The sequence below is a fragment of the Mya arenaria genome, chromosome 2 (assembly GCF_026914265.1).
Source record: "Mya arenaria isolate MELC-2E11 chromosome 2, ASM2691426v1".
NCBI lineage: Eukaryota > Metazoa > Mollusca > Bivalvia > Myida > Myidae > Mya > Mya arenaria.
The window spans coordinates 52,297,032-52,314,182 of record NC_069123.1 but is presented as its reverse complement, the minus strand read 5'-3'; the positions used below and the strand labels follow the sequence as shown (position 1 = coordinate 52,314,182).

The window sequence follows — 17,151 nt, the reverse complement described above, 5'->3', positions numbered from 1 at the left end:
CATTGCCATGTCACAATCTCAGCTGGAGTACCCTATTATTGCCATGTCACAATCTCATCTGGAGAACCCTTTCATTACCATGTCACAATCACAACTGGAGAACCCTTTCATTACCATGTCACAATCTCAGCTGGAGTACCCTTTCATTACCATGTCACAATCTCAGCTGGAGAACCCTTTCATTACTATGTCACAATCACAGCTGGAGAACCCTTTCATTACCATGTCACAATCACAGCTGGAGAACCCTTTCATTACCATGTCACAATCTCAGCTGGAGTACCCTTTCGTAACCATGTCACAATCTCAGCTGGAGTACCCTTTCATTACCATGTCACAATCACAGCTGGAGAACCCTTTCATTACCATGTCACAATCTCAGCTGGAGTACCCTTTCATTACCATGTCACAATCTCAGCTGGAGTAGCCTTTCATTACCATGTCACAATCACAGCTGGAGAACCCTTTCATAACCATGTCACAATCTCAGCTGGAGAACCCTATCATTACCATGTCACAATCACAGCTGGAGAACCCTTTCGTAACCATGTCACAATCTCAGCTGGAGTACCCTTTCATTACCATGTCACAATCACAGCTGGAGAACCCTTTTGTAACCATGTCACAATCTCAGCTGGAGTACCCTTTCATTACCATGTCACAATCTCAGCTGGAGTACCCTTTCATTACCATGTCACAATCTCAGCTGGATTACCCTATCATTACCATGTCACAATCACAGCTGGAAAACCCTTTCGTAACCATGTCACAATCACAGCTGGAGAACCCTTTCATTACCATGTCACAATCACAGCTGGAGAACCCTTTCATTACCATGTCACAATCACAGCTCGAGAACCCTTTCATTACCATGTCACAATCACAGCTGGAGAACCCTTTTATTACCATGTCACAATCTCAGCTGGAGTACCCTTTCGTAACCATGTCACAATCACAGCTGGAGAACCCTTTCGTAACCATGTCACAATCTCAGCTGGAGTACCCTTTCATTACCATGTCACAATCTCAGCTGGAGTACCCTATTATTGCCATGTCACAATCACAGCTGGAGAACCCTTTCATTACTATGTCACAATCACAGCTGGAGAACCCTTTCGTAACCATGTCACAATCACAGCTGGAGAACCCTTTCATTACCATGTCACAATCACAGCTGGAGAACCCTTTCATAACCATGTCACAATCTCAGCTGGAGTACCCTTTCATTACCATGTCACAATCACAGCTGGAGAACCCTTTCATTACCATGTCACAATCTCAGCTGGAGAACCCTTTGGTAACCATGTCACAATCACAGCTGGAGAACTCTTTCATTACCATGTCACAGTCACAGCTGGAGAACCCTTTCATTACCATATCACAATCACAGCTGGAGAACCCTTTCGTAACCATGTCACAATCTCAGCTGGAGAACCCTTTCATAACCATGGCACAATCTCAGCTGGAGTACCCTTTCGTAACCATGTCACAATCTCAGCTTGAGTACCCTTTCATTATCATGTCACAATCACAGCTGGAGAACCCTTTCATTACCATGTCACAATCACAGCTAGAGAACCCTTTCGTAACCATGTCACAATCTCAGCTGGAGTACCCTTTCGTAACCATGTTACAATCACAGCTGGAGTACCCTTTCATAACCATGTCACAATCTCAGCTGGAGTACCCTTTCGTAACCATGTCACAATCTCAGCTGGAGTACCCTTTCGTAACCATGTCACAATCTCAGCTGGAGTACCCTTTCGTTACCATGTCACAATCTCAGCTGGAGAACCCTTTCGTAACCATGTCACAATCTCAGCTGGAGTTCCCTTTCATTATCATGTCACAATCACAGCTGGAGAACCCTTTCATAACCATGTTACAATCTCAGCTGGAGTACCCTTTCATTATCATGTCACAATCTCAGCTGGAGTACCCTTTCATTATCATGTCACAATCACAGCTGGAGTACCCTTTCGTAACCATGTCACAATCACAGCTGGAGTACCCTTTCATTATCATGTCACAATCACAGCTGGAGAACCCTTTCATTACCATGTCACAATCACAGCTGGAGAACCCTTTCATTACCATGTCACAATCTCAGCTGGAGTACCCTATCATTACCATGTCACAATCACGGCTGGAGAACCCTTTCGTAACCATGTCACAATCTCAGCTGGAGTACCCTTTCGCAACCATGTCACAATCTCAGCTGGAGTACCCTTTCATTACCATGTCACAATCTCAGCTGGAGTACCCTTTCGTAACCATGTCACAATCTCAGCTGGAATTTCCTTTCGTAACCATGTCACAATCTCAGCTGGAGTACCCTTTCGTAACCATGTCACAATCACAGCTGGAGAACCCTTTCATTACCATGTCACAATCTCAGCTGGAGAACCCTTTCATTACCATGTCACAATCACGGCTGGAGAACCCTTTCGTAACCATGTCACAATCTCAGCTGGAGAACCCTTTCATTACCATGTCACAATCACAGCTGGAGAACCCTTTCGTAACCATGTCACAATCTCAGCTGGAGTACCCTTTCATTACCATGTCACAATCTCAGCTGGAGTACCCTTTCATTACCATGTCACAATCTCAGCTGGAGTACCCTATCATTACCATGTGACAATCACAGCTGGAGAACCCTTTCGTAACCATGTCACAATCACAGCTGGAGAACCCTTTCATTACCATGTCACAATCACAGCTGGAGAACCCTTTCATTACCATGTCACAATCACAGCTCGAGAACCCTTTCATTACCATGTCACAATCACAGCTGGAGAACCCTTTTATTACCATGTCACAATCTCAGCTGGAGTACCCTTTCGTAACCATGTCACAATCACAGCTGGAGAACCCTTTCGTAACCATGTCACAATCTCAGCTGGAGTACCCTTTCATTACCATGTCACAATCTCAGCTGGAGTACCCTATTATTGCCATGTCACAATCACAGCTGGAGAACCCTTTCATTACCATGTCACAATCTCAGCTGGAGAACCCTTTCGTAACCATGTCACAATCACAGCTGGAGAACCCTTTCATTACCATGTCACAATCACAGCTGGAGAACCCTTTCATTACCATGTCACAATCACAGCTGGAGTACCCTTTCATTACCATGTCACAATCACAGCTGGAGAACCCTTTCATTACCATGTCACAATCTCAGCTGGAGAACCCTTTGGTAACCATGTCACAATCACAGCTGGAGAACTCTTTCATTACCATGTCACAGTCACAGCTGGAGAACCCTTTCATTACCATATCACAATCACAGCTGGAGAACCCTTTCGTAACCATGTCACAATCTCAGCTGGAGAACCCTTTCATAACCATGTCACAATCTCAGCTGGAGTACCCTTTCGTAACCATGTCACAATCTCAGCTTGAGTACCCTTTCATTATCATGTCACAATCACAGCTGGAGAACCCTTTCATTACCATGTCACAATCACAGCTAGAGAACCCTTTCGTAACCATGTCACAATCTCAGCTGGAGTACCCTTTCGTAACCATGTCACAATCACAGCAGGAGTACTCTTTCATAACCATGTCACAATCTCAGCTGGAGTACCCTTTCGTAACCATGTCACAATCTCAGCTGGAGTACCCTTTCGTAACCATGTCACAATCTCAGCTGGAGTACCCTTTAGTTACCATGTCACAATCTGAGCTGGAGAACCCTTTCGTAACCATGTCACAATCTCAGCTGGAGTTCCCTTTCATTATCATGTCACAATCACAGCTGGAGAACCCTTTCATAACCATGTCACAATCTCAGCTGGAGTACCCTTTCATTACCATGTCACAATCTCAGCTGGAGTTCCCTTTCATTATCATGTCACAATCTCAGCTGGAGTACCCTTTCATTACCATGTCACAATCACAGCTGGAGTACCCTTTCGTAACCATGTCACAATCACAGCTGGAGTACCCTTTCGTAACCATGTCACAATCACAGCTGGAGTACCCTTTCGTAACCATGTCACAATCACAGCTGGAGAACCCTTTCATTACCATGTCACAATCACAGCTGGAGAACCCTTTCATTACCATGTCACAATCTCAGCTGGAGTACCCTATCATTACCATGTCACAATCACGGCTGGAGAACCCTTTCGTAACCATGTCACAATCTCAGCTGGAGTACCCTATTATTGCCATGTCACAATCACAGCTGGAGTACCCTTTCATTACCATGTCACAATCTCAGCTGGAGTACCCTTTCGTAACCATGTCACAATCTCAGCTGGAATTCCCTTTCGTAACCATGTCACAATCTCAGCTCGAGTACCCTTTCGTAACCATGTCACAATCTCAGCTGGAGTACCCTTTCGTAACCATGTCACAATCTCAGCTGGAATTCCCTTTTGTAACCATGTCACAATCTCAGCTGGAGTACCCTTTCATTGCCATGTCACAATATCAGCTGGAGTAGCCTTTCATTAGCATGGCACAATCTCATTCAGACTAGCTTATTTCTTCAGTGGTAATCCTGTTAGCAGGAATAAGGACACAGCAGCGGGTGACACAGAGGACAGCCTGCAGGCCTCTCAGCGTAAGATCAGTACCAGTGCTCCCAGTGTTGTCCATCTTGGCTCATCACAAGTCAAATTTGAACCAAAGGTACAAAGTCACAAATGCTTGACACTAGAGTTTCAATTAACCTTTTCTCACTGCAAGACCTATTTTTGTTTTATTTTCATTGTTAAAGTGTAGGATTATTTTAGAAATAAATTTCTCTTGTTTATGTCCCATTATACAATTAAAAGAGTTTTTATGCATAAACAAATCACAGTTTTTTGGATCAAAGTTAGTTTCACGTCTGACCTGACATCTAGGTACAGACAGCAATAGTGAGCCCAAGACGGTTGAGGAGGGAGGCAGCGGAGGATTACCACACAGCCACAACTGAAGAGATACTCCTCCTCAACACAAAACAGGGTATGGTATAATTGAAACTTCATTGAAATGAATGATAAACCATAATGCTTTAGTTGTTGTGTTATGATATAAAAGTGTTGTTTCCGTTTAATAAACAATATGTTTTTGAACATAAGTTATAATTTATTGTAATTAAATAAACTTAAAATCAATCCATAGCCTTTTTGAAGCCCGTTCTCATTAAACTTTTTTCTATTTGGGAAATGGCTCTAATGCACTGCTTACAATTGCCACATTGCGAAAAATTAATGACATTATTCACATCACAAAAATGTGGGGAAGAATTCTCGATTATCCTTAAGTTCAACAAACAGAACAGGTCTGTTATTTTGTTGTGACTTTATTTAAAATTATGTCATTATTCAATGATTATTCATATAATAAAGTGCTGACAGTTATCTTAATCATCAGATAATCATAGCATTTTTAACAGAGACTGGCTGGTCTGTATGTACTTTATAAAATCTATAATGCAGAGATTGCCGACCCGGAGTACAGTTTTTAAAGTTTTTTTATCTGATGACTCTAGCGGGTTCCCTAGCAAATTGGCTGTGGTAATTTTGTAAAAAAAAAATGGTGTTTCGGGTCACCAGGTAAGAGTTAGTGTCACACCCTGCACTTTGATGTTTAAGTTTTATTAAATGAATCAGATTGACAAACCACATTTAATAAGACGACAAAACATGGTCATGGATCAATTATTTGGATTTGAACATGATAAATTTGGTGACTGAACAAGACTGCATGACAATTAGTGTTTGCTGTGTAATTACTCAAAGGTCAAATGAAGTGTTATGATTTAAAATTGTGCTTTCTCTCCAGACATTTTTCTTCAGTGTTTTAAAGACAAAATGACAGCTATCATGTTCCAGTTTTGTACATAACAGCACAAATGTTAACTAATCCTGTTCTCCAGATGAGGACGATGACGAGGCATTATTGTGTGGTGGGGAATACAGCTGGCTTCTCTGACATGTATAAAAGTACTAATGATAAATGTACCTGTTCTCCAGATGAGGACGATGATGAGGCATTATTGTGTGGTGGGGAATACAGCTGGCTCCTCCAACATATATATAAGTACTAATCTTAACTATTCCTGTTCTCCAGGCGAGTATGAGGATGAGGCATTACTGAGCGGTGGGGAATACAGCTGGATGGGGGAGGAGGAGGAGCTGTCCCGGCATGCCTCCAGCTACATCACAGAGAACACTGAGGACAGCCTTGCATTTGACAACAGGGTATGTACAGCTAGCACAGACTTAGGCAAATCACTTAAGTAGACCTGAGAACAAAAAGTTTCATCTCTGGATGCATGTATTCGGTGCTGCATATAATTTGGTTCAACTGCATACGCAATTGATTTTTCATGGCGTGTTTATAAATAAATGTGTAAGCATCCAAAATCCCTGTAGATTATTAACCTTTAATTTTCTTGTATTCAATTCCTAGGCCAAGCTACCTCGAGGCATAGAGAACATCCGCCCACATCTGAGCAGTATTGACAATGTTCCTCTACTGGTGAATCTTTTCACTGACTGCTCACCAGAAAGTAAGCATACATTAATCAAAGAATATCACCGGGGGTGGCATGACATAACCATTTAGTTGTATTAGTAAACAAAGAAAGAAGAGCAAAGAAATTAAACAAAGATTGAAATTGAAAAAAAACACACAAAACTGATCATTTTATTGAGGATGAGCTTTCCAACATCTTTCTGGTGGATTAGAAGGATTTTTGCCACAAACATTGTCACGCTCCTGATTATCATCAAAAGAAACAAACTAGATCCAGCTATTTTCTTTCAAACTTGTTGCGAACCGTAAATTTGATTTTGCGATCTGTTGAAATTGTTTTTCAGAGGTTGAAATTTGCACAAGCCCTGTATTATGCTAGTTTTTATGACTTTTTGGAATTTTGTTCAACACTTGACACATTTTCTCCATTACAGCTATTGTTCTTTTTATATAGATTGTTTTTATTACAACTCATTTCAGTATGTGTATTTTTTGCAGCAACTGGGGAGATGATCCAGATAATGCAGGAGCATGGTGAGGTGGTGCTATGTGTCGGCAGCTCCGCTAACACCCAGAACACGCCCCTCTTCCTCAGGGCAGACTGCAGGTACTTGATGGTATCACACATCTAAACATTCTTTGATATGAGTGTAGACAGGGATTACTTCATAAATGTTTGCCTGAGGCCTTATGCAATATTGTACTTATCCTTTTTAGTAGACAAGCCTCAATGATTCCATTCTGGTTGATTGATTTTATTGTAGAAATTGAACACACAGGTTTTGCTTTTCTATTAAGACCAATCTAAGATGTTTGCATATTTAATTCAGCCCCTGTACCATATGAATTTCAGTCTGGCCCTTGAGCCATTGTGTCCCCAGGTGTGTTTGCAGCAACCACCCCCCAGCCTACTGTGGGACCAGGACTTCCCCACCCCCCTCCAGCTGGCTAGCTCTTTCATCAGTGTCATATGCCCCATCATCATCAACAAGGATGGAAATATCAGCCTTATACATCTCATTGCAGAGGTGGGGTACTTGCTAAGTGATATATTTTTTTATTTGTTCACATAATTGTATGAAAAGAGCATTTTGTAATGAAACAGCTCAGCAATTCAGTGTACATGGATTAGACACCATGTTTTTCGTTAACAGGCGCGGAACCAGCTGATGTGTCTGCGCAACTGTTTCTACTTCATGCTGTGCTGCAGCTTGTCAGTGACGGGTGGTCAGTTGGTGTCCAGTGTTGTCCAGCTTCCCACCCTGCTACCCCCTCAGCACCTCCTCTGGCTCGTCCTTATAGTCATACCTCTGCTGGGCCTCACAATGATGGGAAATCCCGTCGACCACAGAGTTATGTCCCTTGCCACTAGCAAGAATAACAGCCATCTTTCTAATGAGGTTTGTTGACCTTAAATTCTGTTTTTCAGTAGTGAAGGACAATTCTTTATTCAATATCATTTGATCTTAAATTTATTGATATACATTGCAAGAAAGCTACTTAAGTTTGGTTAATCTCTCAACCTGTAATATTTAATGTTCAATATATGCATTTTATTTATGACCTTATGAAGGCTTCTTGGGTATTTTCTCTGTATTTACATTTCCTTTGCTTATTCCCTCTGTCAGATGATAGTGAGGTTCACGGTGTACTATGTGTTGCGGTTTGGTCTGCCCGTTGCAGTTGCGTTGATCTGTTATGGCCTCACACTGCACTCATACTGCCAGACACTCGCACACACACACAGCCACACTAACTGCGCTGTGTTTGACTTCAGGTACATGCCTTTTGATATTAATTATAAAGATAAGGAAACTGTTTTTAACTGATAGACTTTTATCTTGTTACCCATTGTAACATTTCAGCTTTGGTTTGACATCCAAGATAAGATTTGTTTTAAGTTGATAATTTTTATTTTTACATTTGTATTGTGATTTCTCTTGTAGTTTCAGTTAAAAACATTGTTTGATAGTCTAATCTTGTAAGATTCTTTATTCATTCAACCAGAAGTGAGACATTGTCGGACGAGAGACCCTGGGTGGAGGCATATTCTGGTGGCCTGGTGCTTGCTCAAAACATCTTCATCTTCCTTCTTGTGCTCTACTTTGGTGAGTACCCACTTTACTGGCTGTTTTAAATAGTGGTTAAGCAAGTACCCCCTTCAACCACTGTAATATACAGTGGTATATTGAGTACCCTCTTTACCTCTTGTAATAAACAGTGGTATAGCAAGTACTCCCTTCACCCCTGCTATAAAAAAGTGGTATAGTGGTAATCCCCTTCATAGGCTGTATTAAACATTGGTATAATGAGCGAGTAACCCTTTGCTGGCTGTAATTAACAGTGGTTTATCAAGTACTCCCTTTATAGGCTGTTATAATGAGTAACCCTTCATCCACTGTAATAAACAGTGGTATAGTGAGTAACCCTATCATCAACTGTAATAAACAGTGGTATAGTGAGTAACCCTTCATCCACTGTAATAAACAGTGGTATAGTGAGTAACCCTTCATCCACTGTAATAAACAGTGGTATAGTGAGTAACCCTTCATCCACTGTAATAAACAGTGGTATAGTGAGTAACCCTTCATCCACTGTAATAAACAGTGGTATAGTGAGTAACCCTTCATCCACTGTAATAAACAGTGGTATAGTGAGTAACCCTTCATCCACTGTAATAAACAGTGGTATAGTGAGTAAACCGTCATCCACTGTAGTAAACAGTGGTATAGTAATAAACAGTGGTATAGTGAGTAACCCTTCATCCACTGTAATAAACAGTGGTATAGTGAGTAACCCTTCATCCACTGTAGTAAACAGTGGTTTAGTGAGTAACCCTTCATCCACTGTAATAAACAGTGGTTTAGTGAGTAACCCTTCATCCACTGTAGTAAACAGTGGTTTAGTGAGTAACCCTTCATCCACTGTAATAAACAGTGGTATAGTGAGTAACCCTTCATCCACTGTAGTAAACAGTGGTTTAGTGAGTAACCCTTCATCCACTGTAGTAAACAGTGGTTTAGTGAGTAACCCTTCATCCACTGTAGTAAACAGTGGTTTAGTGAGTAACCCTTCATCCACTGTAATAAACAGTGGTATAGTGAGTAACCCTTCATCCACTGTAATAAACAGTGGTATAGTGAGTAACCCTTCATCCACTGTAATAAACAGTGGTATAGTGAGTAACCCTTCATCCACTGTAATAAACAGTGGTATAGTGAGTAAACCGTCATCCACTGTAGTAAACAGTGGTATAGTGAGTAACCCTTCATCCACTGTAGTAAACAGTGGTATAGTGAGTAACCCTTCATCCACTGTAATAAACAGTGGTATAGTGAGTAACCCTTCATCCACTGTAATAAACAGTGGTATAGTGAGTAACCCTTCATCCACTGTAATAAACAGTGGTTTAGTGAGTAACCCTTCATCCACTGTAATAAACAGTGGTATAGTGAGTAACCCTTCATCCACTGTAATAAACAGTGGTATAGTGAGTAACCCTTCATCCACTGTAATAAACAGTGGTATAGTGAGTAACCCTTCATCCACTGTAGTAAACAGTGGTATAGTAATAAACAGTGGTATAGTGAGTAACCCTTCATCCACTGCAATAATCAGTGTTAAAGTGAGTAACCCTTCATCCACTGTAGTAAACAGTGGTATAGTGAGTAACCCTTCATCCACTGTAATAAACAGTGGTATAGTGAGTAACCCTTCATCCACTGTAATAAACAGTGGTATAGTGAGTAACCCTTCATCCACTGTAATAAACAGTGGTATAGTGAGTAACCCTTCATCCACTGTAGTAAACAGTGGTATAGTGAGTAAACCTTCATCCACTGTAGTAAACAGTGGTTTAGTGAGTAACCCTTCATCCACTGTAGTAAACAGTGGTTTAGTGAGTAACCCTTCATCCACTGTAATAAACAGTGGTATAGTGAGTAAACCGTCATCCACTGTAGTAAACAGTGGTTTAGTAATAAACAGTGGTATAGTGAGTAACCCTTCATCCACTGTAGTAAACAGTGGTATAGTGAGTAACCCTTCATCCACTGTAGTAAACAGTGGTATAGTGAGTAAACCTTCATCCACTGTAGTAAACAGTGGTTTAGTGAGTAACCCTTCATCCACTGTAGTAAACAGTGGTTTAGTGAGTAAACCTTCATCCACTGTAGTAAACAGTGGTTTAGTGAGTAACCCTTCATCCACTGTAGTAAACAGTGGTTTAGTGAGTAACCCTTCATCCACTGTAATAAACAGTGGTATAGTGAGTAACCCTTCATCCACTGTAATAAACAGTGGTATAGTGAGTAACCCTTCATCCACTGTAGTAAACAGTGGTATAGTGAGTAACCCTTCATCCACTGTAATAAACAGTGGTTTAGTGAGTAACCCTTCATCCACTGTAATAAACAGTGGTATAGTGAGTAACCCTTCATCCACTGTAATAAACAGTGGTATAGTGAGTAACCCTTCATCCACTGTAATAAACAGTGGTATAGTGAGTAACCCTTCATCCACTGTAGTAAACAGTGGTATAGTAATAAACAGTGGTATAGTGAGTAACCCTTCATCCACTGCAATAATCAGTGTTAAAGTGAGTAACCCTTCATCCACTGTAGTAAACAGTGGTATAGTGAGTAACCCTTCATCCACTGTAGTAAACAGTGGTATAGTAATAAACAGTGGTATAGTGAGTAACCCTTCATCCACTGTAGTAAACAGTGGTATAGTGAGTAACCCTTCATCCACTGTAGTAAACAGTGGTATAGTAATAAACAGTGTTAAAGTGAGTAACCCTTCATCCACTGTAGTAAACAGTGGTATAGTGAGTAACCCTTCATCCACTGTAGTAAACAGTGGTATAGTAATAAACAGTGGTATAGTGAGTAACCCTTCATCCACTGTAATAAACAGTGGTATAGTGAGTAACCCTTCATCCACTGTAGTAAACAGTGGTATAGTGAGTAACCCTTCATCCACTGTAATAAACAGTGGTTTAGTGAGTAACCCTTCATCCACTGTAATAAACAGTGGTATAGTGAGTAACCCTTCATCCACTGTAATAAACAGTGGTATAGTGAGTAACCCTTCATCCACTGTAATAAACAGTGGTATAGTGAGTAACCCTTCATCCACTGTAATAAACAGTGGTATAGTGAGTAACCCTTCATCCACTGTAATAAACAGTGGTATAGTGAGTAACCCGTCATCCACTGTAGTAAACAGTGGTATAGTAATAAACAGTGGTATAGTGAGTAACCCTTCATCCACTGCAATAATCAGTGTTAAAGTGAGGACCCCCATCATTGGCTGTAGTTATCAGTGTTAAAGTGAGGACCCTCATCATTGGCTGTAGTTAACAGCGTTAAAGTGAGGACCCCCCATCATTGGCTGTAGTTAACAGTGTTAAAGTGAGGACCCCCATCATTGGCTGTAGTTAACAGGGTTTTTTTATGAAAACAATTATGATTTCTTGTTTATTCTTTGGAATTTGTTGTGTTTCAGAGATCATATCACTAAGTTTTATCCACTGGAAGGACCACCTGTGGCAGCAATGTCCCGCCACCAACAGACTCTGGCTAACTATCACACCTCTACTGTATGTACTTAACGTTTGTGATATGTTCTAGATCTATAGTATTTGATACCCTGCTGACCATAAGTCAAATTTGTTGGGTTTTTAAAAAAATAAAAATGTTTCCTGTATACAAACTACTGGCTTTAAAAGTAAGTTTTTTAAGGATGGGGTGGAGGGATTGTGATAGCCTTGGTTTCGTTATCGGCATCATAGTGGGAAAGTATTAATCTTGGCCGTAACTTAAAAGTTGTTGAAAATATTCTTATGAAACTTAGACAATGTGGACATATTTAACAAGGTTTATATCTGTGGCTTTAAAACCCCTGACTAAAAAACAGAACAACAACAACAGGAGAACAATAGCTTTTGCCTGACATAGCTCTTGTTCAGAATTTCAGACAGCAAAACTTATTTTCCATACATTTTTTTTTATTATTGATGTACAAAAAGCTAGAAAGTATGATGTCTTGGCTGGAGGCCTATAGAAAATAAATGCATCAAATTGAAATTTATTATCAAGTAACTTTCCCCTCACATTGCAGGTTGTGTGGACAAGCAATATTCTGTGTCTGTGATACATATGTGCGTAGCGGAGAAGTGCAATACACAATGTCTCTGTCCGACCTTCACCCGGCTGTATGGGCTCTTGGCCTCTCATTCCCTCTCATTATGATTGTCATCAATGAGCTTGTCAAACACAGAGAGATCAAGTAAGTTGTCTCGTCTAAATCATTGATGACACACATGCTATGGGATTGGAAATTTCCTTTAAAAAATAATAATATTAGTTTTAGGTTTAATAACACTTAATTTTGAATTTTTGTGAGGTAATTAAAATAACTAATTCTGTTAGTAGACATAAATGCTTATTCAAGGATTAAAAATAAACCTTTAGATGTATAGAAACACTACAGTATATGGAATATTCTATTGAATTTCAGGGTTGCAGTCAGATATCAAAAAAGAGCAAGGCTGAACTTTGGAACAAAGCTTGGAATGAATTCTCCATTTTAATGGAAATTATTTTGTACTCATGTGGTTGTTTTTTGTCAGTGCTAATGTAGGGATTGTTGTACCATCTGTGGCCTTCTGTAGTATTTTTACCCAATGTCTTTTTCATGCACATATATATTATTTACTTTTTTATGAATGATTTATATTTTTATAGATGATTGCGAAAGAAAAAACACTGTGAATTATGTTTATTTCTCATTAATTAACTATTGCCAAAATATATAATAAACATGAAATTTTAATGGCTCATCTGAGCATAAAGTGCATGTGCCGATCTATTATGATCACCTGTTCTCCACTGTTCTAAGTCAACATTTTGCTTATTTGCATTAGCATCAACATTTAGTTTTAAGATTTTATATAAATCAGTTTTGTGTCAATGTTTAGTTCTACTGGCCAAAGGCCAGAAGAGCTATTGCGATGGTGGGGGGTATGTGGATGTGGTCTGTGTGACTGTAAACAATTGCTTGTAAACACAATACAGATTTTACACTTATCCAGTGGTTAGATGTCCATGAGACCTCGGTTCTTTTGGAAAAAACAGCCAGACATTCCCATGCATAACTGGATTATGGTCCTTGAAATTATCAAGATTGCTATTGTTGCCGGGTAAAAAATAACAGTCTAAGGGAGGCAGCCTATTTAAGTTCGACTTTTCGATGAATAAGGAGGCTTTTCTACTTGTCTGCGTTGATGTACGGTTGAATATTTAGGAGAATATGGTATTTTCACTTATTACTCCCAATACCCTTCATTTAAATCACTTTATACTTCACACGGTATTTTAGGACAATCACAAAATGAGGTTGCATAACTCCATATTATCCTAAATACAAATTATGGCTCCTGATTGACTTAGGAACTTAGGTTAAAGTGTTAAGGCACATTTTGTCAGTTTCAAGTTTTAGGGCAAGTTGGGGTTTTTACTAATTACTTCTAAAGCCTTCATTTCAATTGACTTAATACTTCACACATTTATTGACGACCATCTTTAAGTTAGGTTACATCACACCATTTTATCTTGAATACAAATAATGGCCCCTTATTGACTTAGGAACTGAGGTTAAAATTTTAGGGCACATTTTGTCCAGTTTAATTTTTGTCAAAGTTGAGATGTTCTAAAATTACTTTTATACCCTTCATTTAATTCGCTTAATACTTTACAGTTGTTTGTGGCCATCACACAATTAGGGTACATAACTCCATATTATCCTAAATATAATTTTTTGGTCCTTGATCAAATAAAAAAGTTGCTGTTTTTGTGCCACTTTGAGTTTAAACATTAGATTTTGACTCTTTTTTTGCATTTGAAAACCACATTTTTTAGATAGATAGGAAGAGTTTATGAAGACCTTTCAGTGGATTTTGTTTGGCGCCCCTAGGGTCAAGGTCACTGTTGCTAAAAATAGATAACCATTTGGTACTGATTACCTTAAGTTTAAGTTGACATATTGTGACGAAACTGAAACTGAATCTCACAACAAAGGCTGAAGTTCTTATGTCAATCATTGGAATCCTGGTTTCTTGTTAATGTTTCAATTTTGACTTTTTTATTGTTTTGGTGGGCACATATTGCATCATTTTTGTATTCATATTGTTTAAGAGTTGAAAATTACAGTTTAAGAGGGTCTTGATTTTAGCTCTACTGGCTTGAGCTCAGAAGAGCTTATGTGATGGCTAGTGTGTATCATTCATGCATCTATCTGTACATAATTGATTTTGCACGTTTGTTCAAATTATGCCCCTGGAGTAAAAACTGGCCACACCCCTGTGTTCCATAGACTTATTTAGGGCAATCTTTGAAATTCTACTCATCTGGAAATGCTAGGCTCAAACCCTTGATAGTTTGTATGTGCTATTAAATAGTGATCCTCAACCAAGATTGTTCAAATTATGTCCCTAGGGTCAAAACTGGCCCTGCCTCAGGAGTCACAAGTTTGCTATGGACTTTTATAAGAAAAACTGGTCTCAACCTACAATGCCCAGACCTTTGATATTGGTCATGTAATTTCATACGATTGCCCACTGAAGCTACAGCAATGAAATTTGGAACCTGCTTGGATGACCTCAACTAGGACCTTTTGACCTACTTTGTTATTTTTATTTACAGCAATGAAATTTGAACCATGTGTATGGTTTTGAAAACAAATATCAATGTAAGATTACGTTGAAAGTGACTTTTTGACCTTCTTTTTTATTTTTGAAGCAACATAAACTAATCTGCTATCTACATTTTCTGTCCTCACATGTTGAACATGCAACAATTTCAGCTAACCCAAATAAAATGTTCCAAATAAACTAGTACATAATGTATGTTGCCATCTACCTATACACACATGCTCTGGATTGAAAATAACCACAGCAGCCATGCCATTAGAGCTTGGGCCTTTATGGGCCTCTTGGTTATGATACTTTGACCATGTTTGTTGAAAATTGGTTAAAAATAGTAAATAAAAACTATTAAGTTATCACTCTACAGTCAAAATTTTCGTACCAAACTGGTTCCCACTCAGGGTATGGTTTGCCAAAATGGATTTCACATAAAATTATGACAAAAACCTTAACATTATTGTAGACAACATTTTCAACCTGATTTTCATCAAACTTGGAAAGCTTATATAGGTTATATTCTTGTATGAATTTTCTCTTGTCCTCAATTCGGCTTCATGTCATATTGGACATGGTCAGTGGTGGTTTTCAAAATTAGTATTATTTTGATCTAAGAATGGAGTAGCTAATGGGATTACTTGATATAAATAATGGACCTATACAGATAATGGAGTCAATGGTTACCATAAGTTTCATTTTGAAATCCACCCAAGATCATTTAAAACATTTGGCAAATACATGTATACTCTGTACCATTAACAACCCTGTAATTTGAGATTACATCAAGTGCAATGATACTGGTACTCCGGTGAGCGATATATGGCCATTATTGCCACCTTGTAGATGAAGTAAATGTTTACTTTTAAAGTGAATTAAAGACTATTTGTTTCAATGACATTGCATTAATAATTTTACATGTTGTTAATGAAGTATTATCTATATATATATATATATATATATATATATATAAAGTTCAGTATTGTTTGTTATAGCTTTGAATTTACATGGTACCTTTATAAGTTGTAAATCAGCAATACAAGGACTGTTTCTTTTTTTGTATGTTTATTCTGATGTATGACTTTTATTTAATAATCAATGTTCATCGTAATCATAATCATGATCTTCCATCTTTAAATCACACGTGCATTGTGAATGTGTAATTTAAAAAATGAAAATCTTGATTATGCATATACTGTTGTCATTGTGTTGTATTGTTAATAAATGAAGAAATCCAAATCTGCTACAGCTCATGTTCGGCCGTGAAAGAAGTATGCTGCCAAAGCCCATACTGCGTAGGCGCACATGCATACATTGTGGCTCACCGTGAGCTAATGACAATGAAGGCATTCTTTGGCTTAAAATGATGTGTGTGGGCACGGGGCCATTCTCATTCATCAGAGGTTGGATCGTGATAAAATCTAACGTCACTCAGGTGAAAGGTACGTAACTCTGTTGAATGAGAATGGCACGGGGCATGCCCTGGAAATTTATTTCCAGATAGGTTATTTGAGATGCATGTTGGCTTATATTTACTACTGTTAAAAATATTTAAAGTACAACGATACTTTAGAACCTTAAATTGTATATGTCTGCCATGTATATGTTTTAGTTTCTTGGGAAAGAAAGTACAGGCTGCGGTCTACATGGCCCCTGACTCGTTAGTGTTCAATGCATTTATTACAAAAAATGAGTACGGTCAATAAGACATGTCATCGCAACTTTCAAGCGTTAATGCTGCATTACAAGCGCGAGCATACATGTAGATGGGTTGTTAAGAAACCCAGCAATTAGCGCAGCCAATATAGACATATAGGGAAAGCGCAGCCAATATATAACAAAGAGGAAACGATGGTAATTGGCCTATATAGTTTGGGATCAAGTGTCATTAATGAAACAAACAAACTTTGGATTAATTTAAGGTAGCATACCCCTAATGCGCACCATTTCAAACTATGATCAGCTTG

At 38.9% G+C, this 17,151-nt stretch overlaps 1 protein-coding gene across 2 annotated transcripts in view; it reads left to right on the top strand.

Moving 5' to 3' along the window:
* LOC128220637 (transmembrane protein 94-like) overlaps nt 1-16,413 on the top strand; it is a 58,125-nt gene extending 41,712 nt beyond the window's left edge. For both annotated transcript variants that reach the window (XM_052929119.1, XM_052929127.1), the window contains exons 21-32: nt 4,509-4,647; nt 4,863-4,965; nt 6,076-6,206; nt 6,418-6,517; nt 6,982-7,090; nt 7,337-7,511; nt 7,638-7,883; nt 8,112-8,260; nt 8,491-8,591; nt 11,992-12,085; nt 12,607-12,774; nt 13,006-16,413. In XM_052929119.1, the coding sequence (XP_052785079.1) occupies nt 4,509-4,647; nt 4,863-4,965; nt 6,076-6,206; nt 6,418-6,517; nt 6,982-7,090; nt 7,337-7,511; nt 7,638-7,883; nt 8,112-8,260; nt 8,491-8,591; nt 11,992-12,085; nt 12,607-12,774; nt 13,006-13,078 (1,588 nt within the window). In that variant the 3' untranslated portion in view covers nt 13,079-16,413. The remainder of the gene's footprint in view (nt 1-4,508; nt 4,648-4,862; nt 4,966-6,075; nt 6,207-6,417; nt 6,518-6,981; nt 7,091-7,336; nt 7,512-7,637; nt 7,884-8,111; nt 8,261-8,490; nt 8,592-11,991; nt 12,086-12,606; nt 12,775-13,005) is intronic.
* The last annotated feature ends 738 nt before the right edge of the window (nt 16,414-17,151 follow it).